General features: G+C 39.2%; 1 protein-coding gene across 1 annotated transcript in view; it reads left to right on the top strand.

Annotated features, from left to right (window-relative positions):
* HHIPL1 (HHIP like 1) overlaps nucleotides 1–9615 on the top strand; it is a 104443-nt gene extending 94828 nt beyond the window's left edge. The window contains exon 9 of the mRNA XM_053697479.1: nucleotides 6328–9615. Coding sequence (XP_053553454.1) covers nucleotides 6328–6947 — 620 coding nt within the window. The 3' untranslated portion in view covers nucleotides 6948–9615. The remainder of the gene's footprint in view (nucleotides 1–6327) is intronic.
* The last annotated feature ends 2768 nt before the right edge of the window (nucleotides 9616–12383 follow it).

Below are 12383 nucleotides of genomic sequence, written 5' to 3'. Positions count from 1 at the left end.
ACCTCTCTTTAAATGACCACTAAATACAGTGCATAATAAAAAGACAATGCAGTAGCACTTATACTGAATTTCAAATAAGCAGTAGATTTTTTTTTCTGCCAAATTTGTTTTGTCTCCCATTCCCCCCCCGTATCATGTGACAGACATCAGCCAATCACAGACTAGTATACGTATACCCTGTGAGCTTGTGCATATGCTCAGTAGGATCAGTAAGTAAATTTAAAAGTGTCTTAAATCTGCACGCTCTATCTGAATCATAAAAGTTTATTTTGACTTGAGTGTCCCTTTAAAGGGACATAAAAGTGCTAAAAGATAGTGATCTAATGTGTTATAGCCTTTATTATTGCACTGTTGCTAGCATAAAATTGTATGTTTAACCCCTAAAAATAGGTTAAACACATAATTAAAGTCAGTTCCAGAGCAGCAATACACTACTGGGAGCTAGCTGAACACATCTGGTGAGCCAATGGCAAAAGGCATATGTGTGTAGCCACAAATCATCAGCTAACTCTCAGTACTGCATAATCAAAGTAAATTTGAAAGTTTCTTAAAACTATCTGCTCCATCATAACTTAATTTTTACTTTTATGTCCCTTTCAGTTTCCTTCTGTTGTCTAAGCTTTTTATTTTTGCTGGTTATCTATTTTAAAAATAGCTTCTAACCATGAGAGCATACTGAGATACCCTCATGAGCGTGCACGTGTCTAGAGACTTTATGATAGCTACAATGTTTGTAATAACGGTTTACATAAATTGGAAAGTTTTGTAATTAAATTTTATGCTCTATCTGAAAAATGAAACTCATTGTGACATTCATTTCCTATGTTTTAGAACAGATTTTGTTATTTACAAAATGTTTTTCACGATGACATATTCTCTAGTTTGAAACATTAATGGGACATAGTAGTGCACATTAGTGCGTTTACATTTGGAACAAACACATATTTACAATAAGCAAATGACTAAAAATGCCTCTAATAAAATCTATCATTGTTTCAGTTACAGCTTTTACTCATCAAAGCTGCACATATGTACATATGCTCCGTACAACCGCAGGAAATAATAATTTTTTTATATCACATTTTGGCTCAGTGTGAACCTACCAGCAAATACTCAGGGTCGTTTGATTTATCTGTACACACCATAGCTTCAGTTTATCCTCAGTGGTATGTTGATGCACAGGGGTCAAGTTGATGAAGTTATATTCTGCATCTTTCTGAAACATAGGGGAATTTTTACTTTTTTTATCTTTTTTTACAAATATTAATTTTTAAGCTTCAAATGTTTACTGGTAGAAAAGTTAGAGAAAGACAATCCTGTATATTATTGCCTAACAGAAATATGGGAACATTAGCAAAGATTCCTCCAGATGTTTCAGAACTACATTTCCCATGATACTCAACTGCACTTCAAAGTGCCTAAGTATCATGGGTAATGTAGTTCTGAAACATCAGGAGGGCCAAGGTTCCTCATTCCTGAGCTAAATCATCACTTTACTGAAGTTGTTGTATTTATTTAAAGAGACTTTAAAAGGGAAAGTAATTTCAAAATTAAACTTACATGGATTTGAATGCTCTTTCGGAATTCTAAAACTTTAAAGGAACAGTAAAGTCAAAATAAAACTTTCATGATTCAGATACAGTTGTGCTCATAAGTTTACATACCCTGGCAGAATTTATGATTTCTTGGCCATTTTTCAGAGAATATGAACGATAACACAAAAACTTTTCTTTCACTCATGGTTAGTGTTTGGCTGAAGCCATTTATTATCAATCAACTGTGTTTACTCTTTTTAAATCATAATGACAACAGAAACTACCCAAATGACCCTGATCAAAAGTTTACACTGGTGATTTTGGCCTGATAACATGCACACAAGTTGACACAAAGGGGTTTGAATGGCTAGTAAATGTAACCATCCTCACCTGTGATCTGTTTGCTTGTAGTTAGTGTGTGTGTATAAAAGGTCAATGAGTTTCTGAACTCCTGACAGACCCTTGCATCTTTCATCCAGTGCTGCACTGACGTTTCTGAATTCTGAGTCATGGGGAAAGCAAAAGAATTGTCAAAGGATCTGCGGGAAAAGGTAGTTGGACTGTATAAAACAGGAAAGGGATATAAAAAGATATCCAAGGAATTGAGAATGCAAATCAACAGTGTTCAAACTCTAATCAAGAAGTGGAAAATGAAGCGTTCTGTTTGATAACTTTCATCTTGCCATCAATGACCAAATTTCCTGTGCCTTTGTAGCTCACACATCCCCAAAACATCAGCGATCCACCTCTGTGTTTCACAGTAGGAATGGTGTACCTTTCATCATAGGCCTTGTTGACTCCTCTCCAAATGTAGCGTTTATGGTTGTGGCAAAAAAGCTCAATTTTGGTCTCATCACTCCAAATGACTTTGTGCCAGAAGGTTTGAGGCTTGTCTCTGTGCTGTTTGGCGTATTGTAAGTGGGATACTTTGTGCAATACTTTGTGGCATTTGCGTAGTAATGGCTTTCTTCTGGCGACTCGACCATGCAGCCCATCTTTCTTCAAGTGCCTCCTTATTGCGCATCTTGAAACAGCCACACCACATGTTTTCAGAGAGTCCTGTATTTCACCTGAAGTTATTTGTGGGTTTGTCTTTGCATCCTGAACAATTTTCCTGGCAGTTGTGGCTGAAATTTTAGTTGTTCTACCTGACCGTGGTTTGGTTTCAACAGAACCCCTCATTTTCTACTTCTTTATTAGAGTTTGAACACTGCTGATTTGCATTCTCAATTCCTTGGATATCTTTTTATATCCCTTTCCTGTTTTATACAGTTCAACTACCTTTTTCCCACAGATACTTTGACAATTCTTTTGCTTTCCCCATGACTCAGAATCCAGAAACGTCAGTGCAGCACTGGATGAAAGATGTAAGGCTCTGTCAGGAGTCTAGAAACTCATTGACCTTTTATACACACAGACTAATTACAAGAAAACAGATCACAGATGACGATGGTTACCTTTTAATAACCATTCAAACCCCTCTGTGTCAACTTGTGTGCATGTTATCAGGCCAAAATCACCAGGGTATGTAAACTTTTAATAAGGGTCATTTGGGTAGTTTCTGTTGTCATTATGATTTAAAAGTGGTAAACACAGTTGATTGATAATAAATGACTTCAGCCAAACACTAACCATGAGTGAAAGAAAAGTTTTTGTGTTATCATTCATATTCTCTGAAAAATTGCCAAAAAATCATAAATTCTGCCAGGGTATGTAAACTTATGAGCACAACTATAAAGCATACAATTTTAATCAATTTTCCAATTTACTTCTATTATCAATTTTACTTTGTTCTCTTGGTTTCTTTCTTAAAGAATAATCCTGGATTAGTTCAGGAGCGTGCACGTGTATTGGCTGGTCACAGCAGTGTTTGCTACTATGTATAGCTTTGCTTCATACGTTGTTGCAAACACTGCTGCCATAGACTGCTAAAGACACATACACGCTCCTCACTTCCTATCAGCCTACCTAAGCTTACTCTTCAGCAAAAGATACCAAGAGGAAAAAGTAAATTTAATAATAGAAGTAAACTGGAAAGTTGATTAAAATTGTTCTCTATCTGAATTATGAAAGTTTTCTTTTGACTTTACTGTTCCTTTAGAATTCAGAAAGTGCAGGCAATCTGAAAAATCTTTCCAATTTATTTATTTTATCCAATTGTGCACAGTATTTTTACCCCTCCCAGATGAAGTGCAGCAGTAAGTGCTCGACTTGTGCATTCGGCAGTTTGTTAGTTGCCGAATGTGGAAGATCTGTGTGTTGCACTTTCACAAGAAGAAATCCGGCTCTGAAAAGAGCCAAATGCCCTGAGTAGCCGCCGCATTTCTCATTTGGCAGCTAACGAAACGGATAAATGCACTCGTCTAGTAATTATATTTATACCACCAAACACATTTTGGAAGATGTATGCTCTTTTTGTTCCAGGATTCCAGGTAAATCTTCTGTCAATAAAGCATGGGCACAGCTAATCCTATATGTATATTTAAGGCTAAATGGCATTGGAGGTTCAGCTATGTCTGTAAGGCACAGTGGTTGAGGTGTACATGTTTGGTTATTTGCATGCAGAACTAGGTAAGAGAAGTGCTCAGCAGTGAAAGGACAGAGCTTAGTAACAGTAGTGGATCTAGGGGGGCAAGGGGTGCAAATCAACCCCAATCTTCTGTTTAGCACCCTCATTGGGCTGAGGAAGAGGGTAAAAAGGTAAAAATGACTACCCCTGCCTCTGTCCTTTTAAGCAGGATACATCCCACAACTGCCTAATCTCACCCCCTGGACCACCTTCCTCTACCCTCTGAACACCTGTAACTACACCTCCCACTGCCCTGATCCTGCCCATGAAACATCTGTAACTACACTGCCCCCTGACCTGATCCTGCCTATAAAACACCTGTAACTACATCGCCCCCTGCCCTAATCCTGCCTGTGAAACACCTGTTACTACACCGCCCCCTGCCCTAATCCTGCCCATGAAACATCTGTAACTACACAGTCCCCTGACCTTATCCTGCCCCCTGACCTGATCCTGCCTATAAAACACCTGTAACTACACCGCCCCCTGCCCTGATCCTGCCCATGAAACAACTGTTACTACACCGCCCCTTGCCCTAATCCTGCCCATGAAACACCTGTAACTACACCTCCCCCTGCCATGAACCTGCCCCCTTACCTGATCCTGCCTTTGAAACACCTGTAACTACACCTCCCCCTGCCCTGATCCTGCTGTTGAAACACCTGTAACTACACCGTCCCCTGCCCTAATCCTGCCCATGAAACACCTGTAGCTACCCCGCCCCCGGCCCTGATCCCACGCATGAAACACCTGTAACTACACCTCCCCCTGCCCTGATCCTGCCCATAAAACACCTGTAACTACACTGCCCCTGCCCTGATCCTGCCCATAAAACACCTGTAACTACATCTCCCTCTGCCCTGATCCTGATTATGAAACACCTGTAACTGCACCTCCCCTTGCCCTGATCCTGCCCATAAAACACCTGTAACTACACCGCCCCTGCCCTAATCCTGCCCATAAAACACCTGTAACTACATCTCCCTCTGCCCTGATCCTGATTATGAAACACCTGTAACTGCACCTCCCCTTGCCCTGATCCTGCCCATAAAACACCTGTAACTACACTGCCCCTGCCCTGATCCTGCCCATAAAACACCTGTAACTACACTGCCCCTGCCCTGATCCTGCCCATAAAACACCTGTAACTACACTGCCCCTGCCCTGATCCTGCCCATAAAACACCTGTAACTACATCTCCCTCTGCCCTGATCCTGATTATGAAACACCTGTAACTGCACCTCCCCTTGCCCTGATCCTGCCCATAAAACACCTGTAACTACACTGCCCCTGCCCTGATCCTGCCCATAAAACACCTGTAACTACACTGCCCCTGCCCTGATCCTGCCCATAAAACACCTGTAACTACACTGCCCCTGCCCTGATCCTGCCCATAAAACACCTGTAACTGCACCTCCCCTTGCCCTGATCCTGCCCATAAAACATCTGTAACTACACTGCCCCTGCCCTGATCCTGCCCATAAAACACCTGTAACTACACTGCCCCTGCCCTGATCCTGCCCATAAAACACCTGTAACTACATCTCCCTCTGCCCTGATCCTGCTTATGAAACACCTGTAACTGCACCTCCCCTTGCCCTGATCCTTCCCATAAAACACCTGTAACTACACTGCCCCTGCCCTGATCCTGCCCATAAAACACCTGTAACTACATCTCCCTCTGCCCTGATCCTGATTATGAAACACCTGTAACTGCACCTCCCCTTGCCCTGATCCTGCCCATAAAACACCTGTAACTATACCGCCCCTGCCCTAATCCTGCTCATAAAACACCTGTAACAACACTTTCACCCACCCATAGAACAACTGCAACTCCACCCAGGTGTGTCTGCTCCCAATAGGGCTAGATTACAAGATTAAACTAAAAAGATTTTACTTGCATGCAGATATTGCGATCACATTAACATATTCCCCCTAAGAAGTCAATGGAGCGTGAAAAGTGGGAGAGAAAAACTAACACCCTGCTCATGTGCAAACCCGGTCGCATTTTTTCAGTTGCGCTAACCTGAGATGATAACAAAATATGCCCTGATGATGGTCATATATATCTATTCAATATGTGTACTTCTAACAACATTTCAAGGGCACTTTTAAAATATTATAAATCTGTTTTTACAAGCTAATTCTAGCAATTTGATATTTTGTACAGTGTAATTGTGTTGATATACCTAATATTTTTCATTTCTTCTTTATTCTATACAGAGTTAATAATAAAAACGACTAAAGCTCCCAAGCCAAGACCTACAAAAGCCACAGGAAGAGCAAGGGGTACAGCAAAACCACCCACTACTCACACACCTGATTGGGTGGAGCAATTCTTAAAAGTATTGCAGGGTTCTGAAGATACATCCAGAGGGCAAACGACTACCGCTAGGCCAACCACAACTAAACCACCAAGGAAAGGCGGAAAGAGCAGTGAAAGAAGGGGTCATAAAAAGAAAAATAAGGCATCTAGCGGTACAGAGACCATAAGTTCCTCTGAAGTCAAGAACGGAGCGGTGCGGCTATTAAACAGCCATAACCTGTCTGATAGAGGTAGAGTGGAGATATTCATCAATGGAGAATGGGGTACAGTGTGTGACGACCTGTGGAACAGCAAGGCTGCGGCTGTTGTATGTCGTCAGCTGGGATTTGCGCAAGTCGTGAAAGCCAGCAAACAAGCCGAGTTTGGGGAAGGGAGTTCCCTACGAATTTTACTTGATGATGTGGATTGCACGGGAAAGGAAAAGACTCTACTGGACTGTAAACACAAAGATGTTGGCAAACACAATTGCACTCACAGAGAAGATGCAGGTGTTATATGCAGCCATAAAGAACAATAGCAATTAATCAATCCCTTTGCTGCCAGAGGAACATGAAATGTACTATAATGCAATATGCAGCCAGATGTTCTGGCAGTCAAGGGGTTGTGTTTAGAATTATTATGATCAGATTTGTCGTTGTGAGGAACCAAAAATTTGTATGATTTTTTATGTATTTTTAAATACACCACTAGAGTGGATGAAAATGTCTAAATCACACATTGTTTATCGCCACTGAGATCGGAGGAATTAGATTTAGATATGTAAGGATGAATATCAATGGAATAGTCACTAGCTATTTCTGTAAAATAAATGTTACATGTATAGCAGCCTTTGGAACAAAACGTGTAATATTTTTTTTGTCATTTTTTTTGTTTCTATTAATCCCTGAACCCTAATAAACTATTTTCTTCATTTGTTTTATAAGGGAAAAATATTTGATATCTTTGTGGACCACTGCCTATTTTAGTTTATTCAGTGCATGGGTTAGTCACTGTTTAAGTTAAATTAAAAACAAGCACACACAGCCAATAGAAATTCCTTATTGGTCCAAAGGTGCTCTAATAAAAGGGACATTAAGCATTAAGGGCTAGATTAAGAGTGGAGCGCAATTTTCCGCTCACACGTTAATTTAGCTAGATGGAAGCTTTTTGCGTATGTCAGGATGCTTTTGTATTACAAGTTGAAAGTAAAAAGTTGAACTTTGAATACTGTGACTGCATTAACGTATTTTCCCACAAACTCGTGATTGTGTTTATTCAAGTGCACTAAACCCGACATGAAATATGAATATTTTGCATTTTTGCAGTATGTTATATTGTGAGGTAGCTCAGTTGGAAATTGCCTTTGCTACAAAAAAAACCTGTTTAAAAGATCCAAGGTTACAGGTTCAAATCCCGGCAGGGCCGACTCAGCCCTTCATCCTTCCGAGGTCGATACAATGAATACTGTTAAATTGGGTAATAACAACTATTCAGCTGCCGATTTGGTTAATTCAGAGAGCGAGCACTGGAAAAGCACTTTGAGTCCCACTGGGAGAAAGGCGCTATATAAATACTAGTTATTATTATTTATTCTTAATTAAATATATATATGATTATTTTTACATATATATATATATATATAGAAATATCTATTTACAAATACTTACAAAAACTTCCCCTATGTGAAGAACATTGGAATGTGAAATATTTAAAAAAAATTAAAAAAATTTAATCTGAAATACTATGGGATCCATTGTAAGCAATCAGGATTTTCTTGTAAAGTGCATTGAGGTGGATGAGACGTTAGGAAGCCATGGTAATGTTTGTAAACTTGCGTGAGCTCGCAAACAGCATCTGCATCTTAAAGGGACATAAAACCCAATAAATTTATTTCATGATTCAGATAGAACATACAATTTTAAACAACTTTCCAGTTTACTTCTATTATTAAATTTGCTTCATTCTCTTTGTATCATTTGTTGAAGGAGCAGCATTGCACTACTGGTTTCTAACTGAACAGATAGGTGAGCCAATGACAATCATTATATATATGCAGCCACCAATCAGCAGCTAGAACCTAGGTTCTTTGCTGCTCCTGAGATTACCTAAATAAATCGTTCAGCAAAGGATAACAAGAGAATGAAGTAAATTAAATAATATAATTCAATTGGAAAGTTGTTTAAAATGGTATGTTCTGTCTAAATCATGAGTGTCTTATGACTTTACTGTCCCTTTAATCATGAAGCTCTAAGAATGTGCAAAAGCTGTTTTCATGAGGCCCAAAAAACAATGCACACGTTGCTCAGGATCCGGTCTCTTTCTCGACTGAAACACCAAACGGAGTGTTTAGAACGAGGATATGATGTCAGGAGCTCCTAGCGTAACGTTGGAATTTTATCTTCCTCCTCCTATACGCTTGTATACTTTTTTAAGATGGAACAATAAAAGTCAAGTTTTATACTCATTGAGTCCCTGGAGTGCTGCCGTATTTTCTTTTTCTTGTTTCCATGAGGCCATCGTGTGTGCGTAGCGATTGTAATCGCACAGCTAAATTTAGGCTTCTATAGCTTGTAGTAAAATTTCTTTCCACAAACAAAAAGGACCACATGACAAGTATAAGTATATATTTGTGCAAAAAAACCTTTAGAAATATGTATTTATGAATAAATAGAACATATTCTGCTATGTGAAGAACATTATAATATGAAATATTCATATTTCATGTTGGGTTAGCACGGAATTAGTTTTTTTTCCCCATTGTTTTTGCTCCATTGATTTCTATGGGAAATACATAAACACGCACATGATATTCTAACTTCGTGTTTTTGCGTTTGTTGGGTTAGCGTGCGAGCGAAAACAGTTTACTTTCATCTCATAATACGAGCGCAACCAGACGAGCAAAAAGCTTACTTCTAGCACAATTAACGCTCAAGTGGGAGCAATAAATAGCTCTCCATTTATAATCTGGCACTTAATCTTTGTATGGAGAATTAAAACTTGGTATTTGCTCTGGGGTTGCATTATATTTTTTAATCTTTGAAAGATTGTTTTTTAGTAAGAGAGAAAAAAAACATGTAACGTAAAATCTATTTAACAATTAAAATTAGAGTTCTGTGTGTGATTACATCATGTACTGAAGTTACACATGGTTTTAATAAACACAATTTGTACACCAAAATAAAATTGTTCCATCTGATAATACAATAGTTATTGGCATATTTGTGTGTGATTTAAATTTTTTATTTAATATTCAAATGATGCAATGCTTTATTGCAATGGAAAATTTTATTTTTTTATTACTTGCATATAATTATGTGTTTAACCCCCCAAAAAAGGGATTAAACAAATAGCTAAGATGAGCTCTGTAGCGTTAAAAGGACAGTCAAATCAAAATTAAACTTTAATTAATCAGATAGGGCATGCAATTTTAAACAACTTTCAAATTTACTATTATCATCTAATTTGCTTTCGGCTAGATTTAGAGTTTTGCGGCCAAAGGGGTGCGTTAGCTACGCGTGTTTTCCCCCCCCCCCCCCGCACCTTTTAAATACCGCTGGTATTTAGAGTTCTCTGAAGGGCTGCATTAGGCTCCAAAAAGGGAGCGTAGAGTATAATTTACTGCCACTTCAACTCTAAATACCAGCGTTGCTTATGGACGCGGCCAGCTTCAAAAACGTGCTCGTGCATGATTTCCCCATAGGAAACAATGGGGCAGTTTGAGCTGAAAAAAAAACCTACCACCTGCAAAAAAGCAGCGTTCAGCTCCTAACGCAGCCCCATTGTTTCCTATGGGGAAACACTCTCTAAGTCTGCACCTAACACCCTAACATGTACCCCGAGTCTAAACACCCCTAACCTTACACTTATTAACCCCTAATCTGCCGACCCCTGCATTTTATTATTAACCCCTAATCTTCCGCTCTGGACACCGCCGCCACCTACATTATCCCTATGAATCCCTAATCTGCTGCCCCCAACGTCGCCGACACCTACATTATAATTATTAACCACTAATCTGCCCCCCCCAACGTCGCCGCTACCTTACCTACACTTATTAACCCCTAATCTGCCGACCGGACCTCACCGCTACTCTAATAAATGTATTAACCCCTAAAGATAAGTCTAACCCTAACCCTAAAACCCCCCTAAGTTAAATATAATTTAAATCTAAGGAAATAAATTAACTCTTATTAAATAAATTATTCCTATTTAAAGCTAAATACTTACCTTTAAAATAAACCCTAATATAGCTACAATATAAAGAATAATTATATCGTAGCTATTTTAGGATTTATATTTATTTTACAGGCAACTTTGTATTTACTTTAACTAGGTACAATAGCTATTAAATAGTTATTTACTATTTAATAGCTACCTAGTTAAAATAATTACAAAATTACCTGTAAAATAAATCCTAACCTAAGTTACAATTAAACCTAACACTACACTATCAATAAATTAATAAAATAAACTACCTACAATTAAATCAACTAAACTAAATTACAAAAACAAACAAACACTAAATTACAAAAAATAAAAAAAGAATACAAGATTTTTAAACTAATTACACCTACTCTAAGCCCCCTAAAAAAATAACAAAGCCCCCCAAAATAAAAAAATGCCCTACCCTATTCTAAAATAAAAAGTTACCAGCTCTATTACCTTACCAGCCCTTAAAAGGGCCTTTTGCGGGGCATGCCCCAAAGAAAACAGCTCTTTTGCCTGTAAAAAAAACATACAATACCACCCCAACATTACAACCCACCACCCACATACCCCTAATCTAACCCACCCAAACCTCCCTGGAACTCTGGGAGAAATAGCAGTATTCCGCCGATTATCATTATAAATCCACAGCATCTATCAAAATTACAACTGGTATTGTATTTATCAGCATCTACTACCAAACTCTGAGCCTAAATTGCTGTGTTCATGATCCCAGAGACGGAACAAGACAACTGAGGCATGTAGCGGCGGCAATCTCACAGGCAACGTCCCCCCCCCCCCCGGCACTCCGGGGTATCTAGCCAAAACGCACATTTAATATACGCATCATTACCTTAGGCTCCTACAACACCCTCCAATACAGGCATAAATGGTCAAACAGCACAACGTACAGTAATTGACAGTATTGAATCTACCTGCAACCATGTGGACCGACGACTCCTGATAATTTGGATTTTCAACTTGCTAAAATAGAGGCAATGCTGCAATCTATGGTTGAAAGAGCACCCTCAGAACAAGATCTACAAATTCTTATAGATAAACACCCTCTAATCGCACAGGACCATCACTACAGCCCCAGAGGGCTATAAAACCAGGCTCGATCCCACAACTTGAAAAAGGATGATCTATTCGTTGTCTCAACGGACAGAGAAGCTAAGCAGCCAAGCAATTACCCTACAACAATACCCTCACCACTAATACAAGGCTATGAGCATTTCTTAAAGGACAATATAAATTTGCTTAATTCTCAAGCCACTTACCACTTTTTCAAGCCAGATTCAATGGAGTGGGGAAACACTGATACATATTCTAAAATTACACCTTTGGCGACGTTGAGTAACCATCTGATAACTAATTAAAATACAGCCACTACGGGGGGTGGAGCCAACTGCCATTACAGACAGACGTGTCTAGATTAAGTTCGGTGTACAATTTGCTTAAAACCTAATATATTTGCCTCAAAAGCACAATTTTTTTGTCTGAATCAGCCGGGTAACTGATACTACCATCTGAGGTGTCTATACTGGAAACTTTAAAGGCACAACAACCGTTTGCAAAGTAACCCGTATTTCACGAGGCCTCTGAGACCAGATACGGAGGGTCGGGGCTCTGCTCAGTCGGCTGTACATAAGACTTTTACTTCATTTTGAGGGTAATAAATCGGCTCACCGACCACCATCGCATACCGCAGCACTCCGGTTCCAGAAACCCTGCTCGAGCTGTTAGAGAGCAGCAATTAACAAACAGA

The sequence above is a fragment of the Bombina bombina genome, chromosome 1 (assembly GCF_027579735.1).
Source record: "Bombina bombina isolate aBomBom1 chromosome 1, aBomBom1.pri, whole genome shotgun sequence".
Lineage (NCBI taxonomy): Eukaryota > Metazoa > Chordata > Amphibia > Anura > Bombinatoridae > Bombina > Bombina bombina.
Note: the sequence above shows the minus strand (reverse complement) of the source record. Positions and strands in the feature narration are given on the sequence as shown.